Genomic DNA, 17,765 nt, shown 5'->3' with positions numbered 1-17,765 from the left:
TGCAGGGCAGTTTTGCTCCTGTCACTCAGCCACAGCTGTGCTTTGGGAAGGGGCCCCTGAAGGACCGGCTGAGTCTGCCTGTTCCGAAATGGCAGTAGGGGCCCAGAGGAGCAAGGGACCACCAGGGTCTTGGCAGAATCTTCCCTGTCACAGTCATTATGTGTCAAAGGAAATGACAGGGTCCCACTGCAGCTCTCAGCACGGCCTGGACAGGTCTGGGTGCCGGGGCGGACCTCGAGTTCCGCTCTGCTCTGCGCTCACTAGCTCCATGCTGCACCTGAACTCTGGGGGCCCAGCACGGGGGCAATGTCAGCCCCTCTCCTGGGCTCTGCTAATGCAGGGCCCCAAACTGGGCCTCCCATAGCCTCAAGCACAAAACATGTCCAAACCCCACCTCCTCCTCCCCAAGCCTGCTGTGCCCCCATAGTTGGCAGTGTCCTCTGAAAGGCACACCGTCTGCTCCCCAGCAAAGCCAGGCGCCGGGAGGCCCCCCTTGACTCTTTCCCCTTGCTCACCTTCAGGGTGTGCCCAGGCCCCATCCATTCTCCACCCGTGCCCACCACGCCGCCCAGGGGCCCCGCCCGCCGTCTGTATACGCCTCACTTTCCTTAATGTGGGGATGACCACACCCGGGCCAGGGCCCTGGGTACGAATTCCACTTCTGCCCCTTTTTAGCTCTGATCTCTCAGTTTTCATTTCCTCATGTGTAAATCGGAGCTAGTAGCTTCACAGGACTGTTGTGAGGATTAAGTGAGATAATCCGCAGTGTCTAACACACAGCAACACATAATCATGCTGCTTACTATTAACTCCTACAAAATGAGGTAAAGTGGGGCAATCGTGAGGCTGAAGCAAGATCACGTCATGGCGTGGATCACCGGAGCAGGGAGCGAATAATCAGTGTGAGCTGTGACTGCTGGTTCAAGCCCCCCGCACGTCTCCACTGCTGGAGCAGGCCCCCTGACTCTCACCTTGCCCCCTTGCCCCCCACCTCCAGCTCCTTCTGTTCCAGGCCTTTCTTCACACAACAGCCTGCATGGTGTTTGTCTAAGACATAAATTCAGTGCCGTCCCTCAGCCCCTTCAAACTTTCTTGGGCAACCCCCCAACTCCCCCAACCCCTACTACACACACACACACACACACACACACTCACACACACACACTCACACACTCACACTCACTCAGTCACCCCTCTCTCCCCCACCCCCAGCCCTCTGGTATCTTCCCCACCTCCCTCACTGTCGGAAACCATCCCCATAAACTCTACCAGGCACTGAACTTGCTTCTCACCGTCTGCAGCCAACTCTATTCTGGGCACCCAGGGGGCGGGACCAGCTCCTGCCCCGCTGATGCCCTTTCTGGTTAAGTCTCTCTTCCACCCTTCTCACCCTCTCCCACAACTAACCAGATAAATATATTTTGTGGGGCTTGTATACTTAACCAAACAAGGTGGGAGGACCATTGGTTTCTAAGCAAAAGCAGGAGCCTGAAATGTCTGCATTTGTAACGACCTGAGGCTACAGCTGGGACAGAGGCCAGTCCTTCCAGCCCCACCTGGTCAGGAACTAACTCCTCAGTCTTTCTGCCTCACGGCTGCCTTCCCAGCACCCCACCCATGCCCGCAGGGCCACCCCAGAGAAGCAAGTTCATTATTCTAGAAATTCAGCTTCTTGGGCTGGCCACCTCATGCCTGGGGCACACCAGTGACAGGATCTTAGAAGGGAAGGCTGACCCAACCCCCCGGAATCCTCTCCTCCCTCCCTCACTGGGTACATTGCCTGGGCGCCACCCACACTTACATATCTGAGGAAGAGGTGAAGCTCTCGGTGATCCTGAGGATTAATGGTGGCCTCAAAGAGGGGCAGGAAGATGTTCTCCAGCATCTTCCCAAAGCTTGGCAGCAGCTTCTTTGACCTAAATATGTCACTGGGGGAAAGCGGAGACTTGCTGATTAAGGTGGACCCAACAGCCCCCTTGGCCCATCAGAGACCAGCCCCCCCGCCTCCGTCCCTTCCCTCAGGCAGCACAGATCCCCATTTAAACACCCAGGGTAGAGTCAGAGGTAGGGCTCCAATACAGATCCTCCCCTCCTCGCCAAGTTCTGCAACACTAGGCATTGGTGGCACACTCAAAACCTACCCATACCCATCAGAGAGCTTTCTCCCAGAGGCCAAGCTGGGAGTGGGGCGCTGGGATTCAGGCTGATCCAACTCTCTCCCCTCAGCTCAGTTCCCCTAAACCACGTGTCCCAGGCCCATCCAGGGGCCACATTGGCCAGACTGGAGAGGACAGTGGTGGTCTGAGTCATATCCAGGGAGAGGGCCTGCAGTGTAGGCCCCCATCAGGTCATTCAGACCCTGGGCCTCACCCAAAAGGATAGCCCATCCTCAAACCGCAGTGACAAGAAGATGGGCAGTAGTTCCCACCAGGCCTTTGCACATGTATGTTCTTCAAAGAACAGAGTTGAAGTGTCACAGGGAAGTCTTTGCCAACCACCCCGCCCTGTAGGAAAATCCCTGGGGCAGAGAGGCCTAGGCTGGCACTGGAACAGGCCCTATCCCTCAGTAGCACAGACTCAGCAGCTCCTATCGGACAGGTTGGCGACCCCAGAGGACACAGGTAGACAGCAGCCGCCTCACTTACTAGATCCGGGGCACCTGGATGATCCAGCGCATGTTGGGTGAGTAGACCTTGTGCTGGATGAACCAGCGGGCCAGGTTGGGCCACTCCTTAGGACTGCAGCCGTAGATGGAGAGCCGTGGCTCTGAGTACTGGTACTTGCTCTCCTCCAGCTCCTGGGCCACCTCCTGGCACCAAGAAGAGCTCAGGTCAGCCCAGAGCACCCCAGCTGCTAGATCCTGCAGCTCCCTCAGCCACCTGCTCCTGGGCTCAGAAGGCCTGATCTACATCCCCTTGCTGCCACGTCAGCACTCACTCCACCTTCCTAGGGAAGAAGGCCTTGGACCTGCACAGTCACACGCATGACCAGGCCAGACAGCAGAAGCATCTCCAAATGGGGCTAACCTCTACCCAGTGCAGGCTGCAAACACACAGGGCAGCAAGCCTGGATGCCGAGAGTTGGGCCAGCGGTGGACACCCTCCTCCTCCTCTTGCCTGCAGTCAGCACAGTCCACACACAGCACAGCCTGCGCACTCGGGAGTCAGCGGCCAGGACCACGGCACTTGGCACCCAGGCACCTGCACCTCGCCTGAGCTGGACGGTGGATGGACGGGGATTCACGAAGGGGAAGAGGACAGGAGGCCCTGCGGGGCCCCCACCCCATGAATGCAGATGCTGTCAGGAATCCGAGGAGGGCTTGGAGAGGTCCAGGGCTCACTCACCTTGACCATCCGAGCAAAGTACTCTCCTCCCAGGTAGTTTTCAGTTTTCAAATACAGGTCTCGGAGCTCACTGGCCCCCACAGGGTTGTATTTGGAGTTGAACTTGTCAAAGCGGTGGAACGTCTGCCGGCCCTGGAAAGAAGAGACACCAGCCAGATCACCACGCTGTTCTACAGCCACCAGACACATGACCCCTCCAGGCCTTTACAAGGTGGCCTCTGTGAGCCACACTGAAAGATACCTTCTGTGTCAGTTCTTGCATGAAAGCTTGGAAAGTCCCAGGGCCAGGATCATGCATCCTCACTCAGCCAGCACGGGGGTCCTTTTGCGAGGCCCTCTGTAAAGGAGGATCAAGGGCCTCATGCCTCCAGGAGCAGGGCTGGCTGAGTGAGCCGAAAATACTGAACCATCAGTAATAACGTGTGTCCTGTTACTGTTTAGACTTCATAAAGCACTTTCTCCACATTGCCTCATTCGGTGTCTGGTTTAAGATTTTTTTATTGTGGTGAAATGTACATAACACAAAATTTACCTTCTTAACCATTTTTAAGTATACAGTTCAGTGGTATAAAATACATTCACGTTGCCATGCAACTATCACCACCATCCACCCCCATAACTCTTTTCATCTTGTAAAACTGAAACTCTGTACCCACTAAACAGTAGCTCCCCCAGACCCTGGTTAACCACCATTCTCCTTTCTGTCTCTATGAGTTTGCCTATTCTAGATGCCTCATACAAGTGGAATCATACAGTATTTGTCCTTTTGTGTCTGGCTTCTTTGACTTATCATAATGTTTTCAAGGTTCATCCATGGATGTAGCAGATATCAGTACTTTATTCCTTTTTAGGGCTGAATAATATTCCAGTGTGTGTGTGTGCATTTTATTTATCCATTCATCTGTTGATGGACACTTGGTTTGCTTCCACCTTTTGGCCACTGTGAATAATGCTGCTGTAAGCATTAATGTGCAAGTAACAGTTTTAGTCCCTGCTTTCAATGCTTTTGGGTACATACCTAGGAGTGGAATTGCTGGAATATATGGTAATTCTATATTTAACTTTCTGAGGAACTGCCATACTGTTTTCTATAGCAGCTGCAACATCAGTTAGTATTTTAATAACTTTGTAATGTCAATAAGGCACGTGGCAGTCACCATTTTATAAGCAAGGAAATAAAAGCTTAAATGAGTTGCTTAAGGGCACACAACTCCTAAGTGGAATTAGAACAGGGACCTATCTGACCAAGTGACACACTCTTTTCCCCTGTCCCAGGGCTGCTCCCAGCCCTGTTACTCTCTGAGGACAAACTACCTCTCACAGTCCCCATGAGACAGGCTGGGACCTGGGACTCTTTGCTGCAGTGCTACAGTACTTGCACCTGGACAAACATCTCCTCAAGCAGCAAAATGCAAAGAAACTATATGGGACTAAAACTAACTGTGTGCATGCACAGTTGGGGCAAATTATGGACAAAAGATACAAAGAGACCAAAAAACCCAACTGCCACTTCTGAAGAGCCTGGAGCAAAAACAGGGTGTTGGAAGCAAAAGCAGGGTACTGAGCATGCCCCTGCACTCAACACCACCAGAGGGGTGGGCAAAACACCCAAGCCACCCCTCCCGCCCGACCCTGGGACACATCCCTACCCTTACCCCATATAAGGTACAAGCTCACCCCCCGCTCAGGGAGCGAGCAAGCAAGGGAACCTGTTTGTTCTCGCTCCCCCCTGCTGCAGCAGGGTCCCCAATAAAGCCTTGCCTAAATTTCTTGTCTAGCCTCTAGTCAATTTCTATTGATCGGAAAGGCCAAGAACCCTGTTCCGTATCACCCACGGCTAGAAGAGAAAGAGATGCCTACACAGCCAGCCTCTCTCCAAGCCCAATCCTGGCTCCTTTCCAGGGGGCTGAGTCCCCCCCACCAGGACTGCACGAGGCCCTGCGGCCGAGCTCACTCACCGCATGGACATCCAGCGAGTCCACAGTGAGGTCGTACGGGTCCATATGCAGGCTGTCGAACACCTGCCGCAGGGTGATCTTCCGGCCCCACTTCTCGGCAACCGTCCTGTCGGGCTCCGTCTGGTACGTATGCTTGATGAAGCGCAGCAGGTGCTTCTGGTTCATGCAGGCAGCCGCGTGGATGTGCGTGTCCACCTGCAACACAGTGGCCCCCAGCATGTGAGCTGGGCCGCCTCCCCTGGCAACAAGAGCCAGGACATCCAGGCTTCGGTGTGGAGCGCAGAACCTCAGCACCTGCACTGACACCAGATCCCCCGCCCCATTTCTCCTGTAGACTTTGGAACTGGTCTTCCTCCGTCTAGCCTTGCTGCCCAGTCCCCCTCCTTACAGCATCAAGAGATCTTTTTTAAATGTAGGTCAGATCCAGCCACTATCCCTGTTAACCAATCATCAGTGGCCCCCAAGTGTTCAAGATAAAGCCCAAGCTCCTTAGCCTGGGATTCAAGGCTTACTTCAAGCCTTAAGTCTCACCTTGCCACTGCCCTGCTCTCTGCTCCAGCCAGGACACCCCACTTACAGGTGCCCGAGGTGCCATGCTATTCCACACCGCGTGTCCTCAGCCTGGCATGCCTTGCCTCCTTCCCACCGATCCATCCACCTGGAAATTTCCCACGACTTCCTCCACGTGGCAGCCTGTCCTGATCCCCCAAGCACAACGGGTCATTTTTTCCCTTGCCCAACCTGGGACTCTAGCACAGACACTCCCATCACTGTTTATGTCCTCCAATCTGATCTAATAATTTTCTGTCTACTTCATCACTAGACTGGGAGCTCAGTCCTCAAGGACAGGGACCATGTCTGATGCATCTAAGCCTCCAGCGCCTACCCCAGAGCCTGGTATGATGTTGAATCAATGGATGGATGAATGGACCAATGAACAGGTGTGGGAGGTTCCAATAGTTTCGATGATACCCGCAACCTCATAGAAACCTGAGGACCCACCTAATGCCCCACAAAATCCCACACTTGCCATTGACCTCGCTGGAACCCTCAGAGCATTCCCCTCAGCCACTAGCCCTAAAGAAACAGAGCCCTGGCTAAGCTGAGGGATGGCCTGAAGTCACAGTGAACATCCTGGCCCCCTTGCATGAGCCCAAGGGGCCTGAGGGAGGTTCCCCCAGGAGGGTGGCAGCAGCCTCACTGACCAGCGTGCTGCCAGCTGCCAGCCCACACTCTGCAGTCCCTGCTGCAGCCGACCGGGCACTCTGCCAGGGCTGGGGTGAGGAGGCGGCTGACCTCAGGCCAAAGAATGCTGTCCACAGCTGGCCAGGCAACTCCAATCATGCCAAACCAGACATCCGATCCATTGAACCTCTGTGAGCTTTTTAATCAGCCAGCCCATATCACTGACCAACATCACTCACTCATCAGGGCCCTTCCTGCCCTTAATCCTGCCACTCCTACCAGAAAGACAGAACACTAGGCATCAGAGAAAGGAAGCACCAAAAGTTAAAACGTCATCCAAAGCGCAGTACACAGGCTCAGGCACAACACGGATGGGCTGGGCTCATGCGGGACACACAAGCGAAGGTCAGCCGGAGTTATCTCATCTGGACACAGCTGGGCTCAACTACCTCAGCATGACTTAGCACATTCTGGGCTTTCTTGCTGTCCTCTAGCATACCAATGACACACTGCAGGGAGTGCAGCCTGTCCTCATGCCCAGGAGTCACTAGATGAGGGAGGAAAACAACTGGGTAATCCAGGAAGCATCTGATCGAAACTTCAAAATTACCAAGGTGATTCTTTTAGGAACAAGTAAAAGAGCCTGTCATTGGAGGTCAGCATTTTCAATTCACCAGAAGATCCAAGAGCATTCCTTGCTTTCATCTAAGATCTGGGTCTAAACAAACAGTAGAGTTTCTAAACAGGGCTGGCCAATACCTGGCCCCTAAGCCAACGCTGACTATTTCCGCACCCGTGGCAAACATCAGTAATCAATTACAGCACTCTTCACTAAGCTTCAGGAGTAGCCTCAGGTAGCCGCTCCCGGTTGGTCAAGTTTGGCACAGAAGATGAAACCTATCTGCTATCCCTGCTATGACACTTAGACCGAAGTGGTTAAGGCCTAATCTTACCCAACTCCCAAGCAGCAAACACACTCAGTCCCTCATTATCAGCTCTGAGCAGAAACGAGTCATCTCAGTTACACAGTCCTGCTGGTTTGGCCTCATGGTGCCATGACCCATGATCTGATGTGATGCTGCAGGTAATTTCACAAGTACCACCCACAATGACCCACAGCCAGGCGCGGTTCCTGCCTCAGAGCAGGACCCTGGCCTGCCCCCATGACACTGACAGCCACTCGGAAGTATGGAGGCCACCTCCCAGCCCATCCTGAACTTCAGAAAGTCAGCTCTCCTCCCCTGGCACAGGCTTCCAGGGTAAGATGAAGCAGCCAGCACTCAGGAGGCAGGGAGGGGCAGGCACAGCCTGACCTGGACCTGTGTTTATGGATAGCTGTGGTGCCAGAGAACAGCCCACTGTGTCACAGCACGGGGCTCAAGGCCATCTCTGTCCAGAGAGCACATGAACCCCCAGACTGACAGGGAACGCGAGGACGGGCTCTGGTATGTAACCACAGCCCCTTCGCCCCCTGCCCCCTAGGACCCTCGCCCTCGTGGTGGCCAGACAGCGCAAACACCCACTGGGGCCCCGCCTTAGAAGCAGACAGTGTCGGAGCCGGTGCAGTCGGGCGCAGGCAGCAGGAAGCAGTCAGGCCCAGAGCGTGCACGTGGGCAGAGGGCAGGGCTGCGCAGGGCTGGGCAAGGAGTTTTCTTGGACACCCATCTGGGCGTTGCAGTGTTCCTTCGGGCAGGGCAGAGAGGAGCTGACCTAATGTCTGAGGCACCCAGCTGTCTGAGCACCTGAGGGTCACAGGGAAGAAACAGATGGTGCTTGAAGGTGACTATGCCACGGAGGTGGTGTCAAACACACATCCTTCCACCTCCGCCTGGAAATCCCCGAGACTCTTCCACGAGCCTCAGAGCCCAGGAGCAGAAGCCTAACTTGCACTCTGAAGGCTCTTGATCGCATCCACGTGGGATGCGGCTTAGCAGAGGTGATCTCGGGGCCTCGCTGGAGAAGGCCTTCCATGTAGTACTGCTGAGTGCTCCCAGGCAGGGGGTCAGGGAGGCCTGAGCTGGGCTCCCCAGAGGAGACACAACCTCCTCTGGCCTACCCTCCCTTATCAAAGCTGACCCCAGGGAGGGGGTGGGCACTGGGACAGAGGCCCCTGTGGCGAAGACAACCCCGCCGTGACTCAGTTCAGATGTGGCCACCCCTCCTCCAGGCATAGCCTTACCCCACCCTTCTGTCCCAGAGCACCGCCACGTCCCCGCCTGCCTCCCTGCTGCCCCTGACAAACCCGTGGGCCCTTGCGTGATCCAGAACCTCACCCACACCTGCAGGCTCACTCCCCACAGCCCGCCACGAGCCTCTGCCCCCACCCCTGAGCTCCAGCCACACTGCACCCCTTGCAGTTGTGCCAGCACCCTCGCGCTCCCTCCCGTCTCAGGCCGCTCTCCCCCTCCTGCTGCTTGTAGCCACAGCTCCCTCTACCTGCTGTGCCATCACTTCCACCCCCTGCCCTGCCCTCTGCCTGGCAAACTCCTACTCAAAGTCAGCTCAGTCCTGGCCTCTCCCTGAAAGACACCCCGGTCACACACCTATCACACTAACAGTAACAGGCTGGGAACTGCTTGTGGACAGGAAGTGACTCTCATTAGGCATCAAAGGCCCCACGCTTGGCACTGATCCCATGCTCGCTGTATATTAGTCACACGGAATAAAATGACAAAGCGGAAGGCCGTGATCACTTAACCTGCACGTCGGCCCCGACTGCGGCCCCTGCAGGCTGCGGGCCCTGAGCTCCCCACTCTGGGGGAAGGCCAGAGAGGGGAGCACGTCGGATGCTCTTCCTTCAATACGCCCCATCCAGAAGGAAGCAGAGCCACAAACTCCCAAGTCCAAAGAGGTCTTAATAGCTTTTTTCAATCCATGATAAATTTAATACGTTCTCTACTGTAAAAGTAGGCTGGTCTCCACTCTTATAACCAATTAATAGGCCATGCCCTATTTCTCAAGGAGGAGGGCACGTTCCAACAGATACACAACATGGACAAAGGTTTCCACCATGTCATACCAAGTACCATCTGAGGTGTGGCCTGCCGCACGGAAGGCAACTGGCCAGTCTTCCCTCTGTACATAGGAGGGCTACACGGGAGGCCGAGCCCGGACGGGCTAGGGCACCGGCTCTGAACACCGGCCCGCTAACGCACCTTTCTCACGTTATAGAAGTCCCGGTGAGGGTTGCTCTTCAACTCTTTGAACTCGGCCATTTCATTTAGCATCTCGTGAAGGCTGAACTTGGATTCCAGAAAGTTCAGTCGCCGGTGACAATATGTTTTCCTGCAGATTGGGAAGGGGGAGAAACCACAGTTGAGGAGAAGGCACAGCAAGCTCTCCAGTTTGGAGACCTCCAGTGTCTGCGGGCACTGACCCCCGGGGGGAAGGTCAGGACGGAGCAGGGAGGGATAGGGAGGGGCCCGCTTTCTGCAGACCCAGCTGAAGTGTGGAACCACAGCCATGTGAGTCGATGGGGGCAGTAGAGAGCTGACTCTGCAACCTCACACGGGTTCCTTAACTTCTAGCCTTACAGGCTTAGGCAATTCATCCCAAGCTGCTGTCTCTCATGAACAGATATGGAGCCAGCAATGCCCAAGACTGAAGCGAGGGTTAAACTGGCTTATGTGTGCGAAGGGTCCAACTCAGCAGAGTGGACACTCAAGGAAAATCTCCCTCCTTCAGCCCTTCCGTCTTTCCTTCCTCCCATCTATCCTCAGCCACCTTTCACTCCTTGAAAGGAGTTTCACCTCTGCCCAAAAGATTGATAATACAGTCAAACCCTAAGGCGTGACCTGCCCACCTTGGCTGCAGAGAACCACCCTGTGACCAAATGACATCCCCCAAACCCTGAGACCTGAAGACTTCTCAGCTCTGAGGCTTCAGGATGAGGGAAGGATGCTCTGCATCGTGGGCAGACTAGAAATGTAGGGGTGTTGTTACCAGGACAGAAATCTCTGCAAGGGCTGATGTCCCCACGGGCTGGCAAAGGCCACTGCGGGTGGGAGCACTCACTATTCTCAGCCAACTGCCAGGTGCCTGTGTCCACAGCCACGTGGAACCTTCAACCACAAGCCAGGCCACCCTGCTTCCCTGTGGCTCCCAAACACACACAGCTCCTTTGGCACCCAGTCACTGAGACGTTCATGAAGAGCAACTGCCAGCCCCGCACCAGCACCATCACCTGTCAGCTGGATGAGCCCCAGAGCCAAGCACAGGAGAGTCTGGGTCAGATGGGATTCCCAAGGCCACCTCACCCAGTCCCTTCCCCAGCGGGACTCGGCCTGGCAGCCTCCCGGACAGGACAGCCACTGCTCACACACATGGGGAGCAGTCCCATCCCCAAGGCTTCCCCTCGAAGCTCCTGCTCACATTGGCTGAGGCAAGCTCCCGGGAACTACCCTTTCCCCTCCCAGCTCTTACGTCTGCCCTCAGATCACCGAGGACCAAGACCCACTCTGTCCATCCCTTCAGGGCCCACCCTCCCGCCTTGGACACTGGCATCACCCCATTCCCAGCAAACCCCAAAAGGCAGGGCAAGAGATAAGTCCCTCAGCTGTGACCAGCTTCCTCACCCTCCCCCGGACCCCCAGTCCTGGCTGGGTATTCACAGCACAGCCGCTCTCAGAGGGGCTCAGGGCCCCGGCAGGCTGAGCCTCCACTGCCGATTCGCTTAAGTGCTCACCAAGAAGCGAGGGCCCAAATTCAGGAAGACAGCTCCCTGCCAGGTTAGCTCGAGCCAAGCCTACAAGCATCACGGGGGTCGTGGCTCTAAGTTCCCAGGCTCCCTGCACCCTCCCCTCCAGAAACACAGAAAAACCAACACAGGAAGCAACAGTCTTCATCACTCCCCCATCTACAGTAACGCCCTAGGCTGGTAACTCTCTGCAAGGCTGCCGTCCCGCCTGTGGGGAGGAGTGACCACCATTTTAAGGCGCACAGGTGGCCACCGGCAAGCAGATGCCCCACACCTGCGCGTGCAGAAGGGACAGGTAGTAGCAACTTTAAGAATATGCCAGGGGCTTCCCTGGTGGCACAGTGGTTGAGAATCTGCCTGCCAGTGCAGGGGACACGGGTTCGAGCCCTGGTCAGGGAGGATCCCACATGCCTGCCGCGGAGCAACTGGGTCCGTGAGCCACAATTACTGAGCCTGCGCGTCTGGAGCCTGTGCTCCGCAACAAGAGAGGCCGCGATAGTGAGAGGCTCGCGCACCGCGATGAAGAGTGGCCCCCGCTTGCCACAACTAGAGAAAGCCCTGGCACAGAAACGAAGACCCAACACACCCAAAAATAAATTAATTAATTAATTAAAAAAAAAAAGAATATGCCAGCCTGTGAAGGAAGATTGTGGCAGAAACCCACAAAGCACTGGGGAAAGGGGAAACCACTGTCTTTCTGGGGTGGTTTAGCTGAGGGGAAGCCCAGAGCAAGAGGCCTCTCCCGGTCCCTTCCTACAGGAGAGCACCCCTGCAAAGAGAGGCAGACTCGGGGGGCTTACGTGGGGCCGTGGGTGATGAGAGCCAGGATGTGGCTCATGTCCACCGTGTAGGTCTCCAGGTCCGGGTAGGGCAGGCTGTGGGGCTCCCGGCGCTCCAGCATCTTCGTGTTGTCGTACACGTAGAGGACGCCCCCCTGCATGCGGACCAGGAAGCCCAGGTTGCAGGGAGCATCATCCAGGCAGTAAGGGTCCTCCTGGGGCAGCGGGGGAGGGTGGAAGTCTGCAAAACAGGACTGAGTGACGGCCAAGTGCCCTTCACGTCAGGGCTCACAGGGGCCCAAAAGTCACGTTCCCACCGAGGCCTGCCCTGGTAGTCTGATCTAAAACCTAACCACTCCCGTCGCCCCCGACATCTCAGATCCCCCCCCCACTTCCCTGCTTTATTTTGTCTCCTCCGCACTTGCCACTATGTAAAATAATTTCTCTTCTTTATCTTGGGTAGCATATGTTCATTTTGTTCACTGCTGTATCTCCATTCCCTAGAACGGGCCCTGACACACGGCTGGCCCTTTACTGTTTTAACTGAAATGAGCTTCAGTCTCCTGGGTACTTCAGGGACACGAGGCTTATGAAAAAGGGCAGCTGTGTCTTCTCCTAATAAGAGAACAGACAGAACCTGGCACTGCCCGGTGCCCGTCCACATCTTCCTGAGCCCGGGGAGGCTACGGGGCTAGATGGAGAAGCCATCCCCTCCGCAAATAAGCACAGAATAGGGAACGCGTCTCCCCCAGAGACAGAGCTGTCTGTCCCCACGGCTGTGGGCTGTTAGCCCACAGGAGCCAGAAAATGCCTCTTGGCTATTTCCCAGCTACGACTTGGAGCAAACGACTTTATCTCCTGACCCTGTCTGCTCACCTGAGGATGACACCCTGCCTTAATGGGCTGTTGTGAGGGCTGTGGTAGCAGGTAGAGGAAAATGCTTTGTAAACAGTAATACATCGTAGGGCATTACTCTCATTACTCTCATAGTGGGTTTTCCTGGCTCTCGATAAGCTCTGTTCTGGCCAAGGAACAGGTTATGCTGAGCAGCAGTAGAACTGGGGCTTCAGCTCTGCGCGTCAGCCAACCCCACACAGCGTCCAGCCGCCTGGCCGCCACCCCAGGCAGGAGGAGACCCTGGAAGCTTCATCCATGGAAGGAACGAAGGCGGAGTAGCTGCCTGGGCGTCCCCCATCAGGGCCCGGAACAGACTGCCCTAGAGCAGATGTGAGGCATCACAGGGGCTGAAGCAGCCCGGGGGCGGGGAACTGATGCCCCCCCACACACATCAGGCACGGCCACAGGCCAGCCCAGGAGTCCCCGACGTGTGCCAGTGCCTGTGAGACGCACGCAGTCCAAAGGCCTGGGGGGACCACTGCCTCCGCCTCACCACTCTCCCACCCGGGCCCCCGGGGACTCTGTTCTGTGTAAAGCACACCTTGGACTGTCACTCCTGCCTGCCCGTGCCAGCACTGGAGCGGGTGGGGTCAACTTCCCTCAGACAGACAGGGAAATGGGTTCGGGAGGGCTGAGACTTACCCAGGGCCCCAGGGAGTAACAGATGCCCAAAGTCGAGGTCTCAGAGCTTCAAGGAAAGCAAGAGACAGGAGACATCTTGGCACCAACTCCACCCGGGGGGGCAGCCAGGGTCCTGGGTGCTGGCACAGACCACCAGGCCCTCATCCGATCCCCCACCACCAACTTTCAAGATCGAGGTTTCCTGTTGTCTTCATTCATGTTAGTTAACTTACAGCCTCTACTGCTCCTGGGTCTTTCACAGGCCAAAGAGACTCCACCAGAACCCATCCTGCCTTCTCTGATCCCTCCTTCCCCAAACTCCACTGCATCAACGTAACTGCTATTTACCAATCACTCCCCAGATGCCAGAACTGCACTAACGACTTCACGTTCATTCTCTCGTTTCATCCTCACAACTGGCCCGACGGATAGATATTATTAGTATTCCCATTTTACAGACTGAGAAACTGACGTTTGGAGAAATACCTTCCTTGCCCAAGAAAGTGGTGGAGCTTAGATCGGAATGCAGGTGTGTTGGACTCCAGAGCCAACTTCCCTGCCCTGGGAACACACCCTCTCTACTTACCCACACGCCACCCACCTCACCACCAATTTGGCATTTACTGTCTGATTGTGTTTAAATATCCAGCATGAGACTGCCCGTCTCCCTAGAGGACTCCCAAGACCAGGGACTGTCTTTCACCCCCTCCCCTGCCTTGTCTCTCTCAACTTGTACAGCTCAACCAAGGGCAAGGTACACGGTGCACATGGAATCAATCCTTGGGGAAACCAGCAAAAAAATCAGTGTAGGAGAAGCCAATACCAGGGCTTCTGCCCTTAAAACACCACCTGGGGGAAATACGTCCAACCAGTAAAACATCCTGACCAACCCTCGGGCCATGCCCTGCTTGGAAGCCCACCTGCAGCCACAGCGCCGTACCTGGGAGGCCCTCTTCCAGAGGGGCAGCGTCTGCCTGCCAGTGACCCAGGTACTGGGCCGTGGTGTGCGGGAAGCGGTGATAGGCGAGCCGGGCATACTTCTCCCGGATTATCAGGGCCTTGGCCAGGCTCTTGGCAGCCTGTTCGTAGTCCTCCACGGTGATCTGCAGAAAAGGGTGCACACAGCAGGCCTGAGACCGCTGACCTAGCAAGACCTGCCGCAAGGTTGGCCCTCGACTGGCAGCAGGGAACTTGGGTTTGGGGAGCACTCCCACCACTGTGGGCCCAGTGGCTCCCTGTGCTTGAACGGTTTGTACAAACACCATGGTTTATGCTGGACACCCGATTTCCTTCTGGGAGCCTGGAATTGAGGGATGTGCTCTGCAGACGTGCGGTCAGCCCCAGTGAAAACCTTGGCTGCTGAGTCTCTAATGAGCTTCCACAGTAGATGACACTTCACCCATGCTGTCACAATTCAATGCTGAATGGATTAAGCGCGTTCTGGTGACTCCACTGGGCGGGGCTGCTGGGAAGATTGCTGCTGGCCTCTTCCAGACTCTGCCCCATGTACCTCTTTCCTTTGCTGACTTTGCTCTGCAGCCTTTCCCTGTAATAAATCCTAGTCCTGAGTACAGCTCTGCGCTGAGTCCTAGGAGTTCTCCTGGCAAATCACTGAACCCGGCAGGGGTCTTGGGGACCCCCAACACAGGAGGAGATTTGGGGCTGTTGGAGAGAGGCAGGTACCCCAGAGAGGATAAATCACAGGAAGTCACAAAGTCAAACTTCAGACCCTGATCTGATTGAGTCCCAAAGCCCAAGTATGCTCTGCTTTCCCAGAGCTGCCTCACACTCAGAGATAAATGAGATAAATTCCCACCTTCCAGTGGGCTCGTTAATCTTTGTCTGTTGGGAAGGACAGGTGTGGAAGAAATCTGAACGTGCTGGGGGAGACAGTCATTCATAAGAGGGGATATGAGATGCAGCAGAGGGAGGTACAAGAGGGAGCACAGAGCCGGAAGGCTGGGGCCTGGACCGTGGCCCCTCTGCTTTAGTAAAAAAAAAATCATTTTTAGTTTTGAAATGTTGTAAACATACAGACAAGCACTGAAGATAATATGACAGACACCCATGTATCTACCTTCCAGAGCTAACAATTTTAATATTTTGTACTGTTGTTTCAGATGTCTTATATGTTTACATAAATAAATCATCTCAGATGAACAGCTAAAACTCTGCCCTCCTCCACCCACTCCATCCTCAGAGGAAGCAAGTTGGTATATATCTTTCCCATGCACGTTTTTATACTTTTACTTTTTTTTTTTTTCCTTGCCTCTTGTTAAGGAAGGAGCTTCTCCTTTCCTGACTCCAGGTGTCCCCATGAGGGGGTGTTAATTCCATTTTACACTTTCTGATGGCTTAGGAGAGCAGCAGGAATAGGTGAGCGGACAACACCGTAGACACAAATGTGTCCCTGCCAACAATAAAGCCAAATACTCTGTCTGCAGGACCGATGGACTCAGCGGGGCAAGGGGCTCAGGCCACAGCTGGAGGTATCAGAGACGTGCTCAGCGTCCCAGCGGACCAGCCAACCTGTAAGCACTGCAGACCTCATGCCTGGCAGCTGACCCACTGGGGGCCAAGGCGACCTGCAAGGTCAGCCTGCCTCTCATGCACTGGTGGCTCTCTGGGGACCACTCGCCAGTTCAGGGGCTCTATGCCCTACAATGTGCCAAGCAGGAGACCGATTGAAAGGAGCTAGTTAATGCACCAGGCCAATGTCCTCCCCCGCTTCAGCTGGCTGTCAGCCCACCTCTAGGCTCCCCTTCCACTGTTCTGCCCACATGCCAGAGGCTGGGTGGACACCACGGACTCCTGGTCAGGATGCTGTATCTCCAGACAAGGCCTGTGTTGTTTCCAATCCAACCAAAATTCCCATCCATAGAAAGGAATTTAAATAAAGTATGGTTCATCCACACAGTGGAATACTATGCACTTGTCAAAAAGAAATCACAAGGAAGTTCTTGATCTATTGATATGGCATTATCTCCAAGATGTACTGTTACATGAAAAACCTAGGCTCAGTATAATGTATAGTAACTACCATTTGTGTAAAAAGAAATAAATCAACTACATGGGCATAGTAAACTGTAGGTACACAGGCCATCTATGTGAGAACACACCAGAAACCAAAACCAAGGATTGCCTCTGAGGAGGGGAATTGGGTGGCTAGAGGACTGATATAATTTTTGTACCTTTTAAATTTTAAGTCATATGCAAGGATTTTCTATTGCTCAAAAAATAAATTTTTTAAGCTAGAAGAAAATGTATAGAAGAGTAATAAGTCACTTTGCTTTCTCAGATACACTATATACTCTAAAGCTACTGTTAAAAAAGAGGAGAGACAGAATAACAAGGCCAGTTGAGGCACGGGTAGTAGGTTGAGGGCCAGGGAGATGGAACCAAACCTGGCACTAAGTGATATTTCTCTTCAAAAAACAAGCAATAAAAATGCATCATCCAACCAGGTGAAAGTAGCACATTTTCAGTGACTGAGTTAACCAACTTGGTGCAAACCAAGCTTGTTCACTTTCTTGTCGAGACCTGCTCGTCCTGCTTGGCTGGTCTAGCCTGTATTTAAGGACATGAGTCCAAGCACAGAGGAGGAGCTGAATCAGCAATAACTGATTTCGCACAAACCAGTCAACACCAGGACTTAATCCATTCAACATCTGGGAACACTAAAGAGCCCAAGCTGGAACCGTCCCCCATGGGCTACAGGGACACAGAGCAGTGTTTCTGGGCCCAGAGCACATATGGAACCTACGGGCCACACGGTGTACCAACCTGCAGCCCTAGGCCCTCCTCACAGGGAGAGCAGCGCCCTAGACACACACCCGCTACCTCGCCTAGAACCCTCCTTCTCCCCAGATCCTGTGCCTCCTGCCTGCTACCTCCCAGACACCCACAGACCAGGCCAGGCTTCAGGGCTGGGCGTGACCCCACGGGACCCCAGCTTTGGCACAAGGCACATACAACACTCACACAGCCCCCGCAGAGACGCCTTACCCCAGCACAGTAGTCTCCGCTGATGGTGACCCGCTGGAACTCGGGCATGGCATAGGGCGCGGGTGCGGGCTGGGGAGGGGCTCCGGGGAGCACAGGAGCTGCGGGAGACATGGCTGGGCTGGCTGTCGGGGGGCCCTTCCAATCTTGCTGCGTCGGCATTTGCAGAGACAGGGACTGGGACCGAATCATCTTAAAACTTTTCTTTCTAAAAGTCGAGGACAAGGAAAAGTGAAAGAAAGCAGCAGCGAATTGGGGCGAGTGATGAAGAGTCTCTGCTATG

General features: G+C 54.8%; 1 protein-coding gene across 8 annotated transcripts in view; it reads right to left on the bottom strand.

The window, feature by feature from the left end:
* Positions 1-17,765, bottom strand: part of AMPD3 (adenosine monophosphate deaminase 3) — a 43,593-nt gene that overhangs the window by 8,199 nt on the left and 17,629 nt on the right. For all 8 annotated transcript variants that reach the window (XR_005020880.1, XR_005020881.1, XM_036860134.1 and 5 more), the window contains exons 3-10: positions 17,486-17,690; positions 14,421-14,583; positions 11,984-12,203; positions 9,643-9,772; positions 5,303-5,497; positions 3,345-3,476; positions 2,646-2,809; positions 1,802-1,928 (exon numbers count right to left, since the gene is read on the bottom strand). Coding sequence is in view for 6 of the 8 variants with exons in the window: in XM_036860134.1 (XP_036716029.1) it covers positions 1,802-1,928; positions 2,646-2,809; positions 3,345-3,476; positions 5,303-5,497; positions 9,643-9,772; positions 11,984-12,203; positions 14,421-14,583; positions 17,486-17,690 (1,336 nt within the window). In the remaining 2 variants the exon portion in view is untranslated. The remainder of the gene's footprint in view (positions 1-1,801; positions 1,929-2,645; positions 2,810-3,344; positions 3,477-5,302; positions 5,498-9,642; positions 9,773-11,983; positions 12,204-14,420; positions 14,584-17,485; positions 17,691-17,765) is intronic.

This window comes from Balaenoptera musculus, chromosome 8 (assembly GCF_009873245.2).
Source record: "Balaenoptera musculus isolate JJ_BM4_2016_0621 chromosome 8, mBalMus1.pri.v3, whole genome shotgun sequence".
NCBI lineage: Eukaryota > Metazoa > Chordata > Mammalia > Artiodactyla > Balaenopteridae > Balaenoptera > Balaenoptera musculus.
The sequence above is the reverse complement of the archived record's forward strand: the minus strand, read 5'-3'. Positions and strand labels throughout refer to the sequence as shown.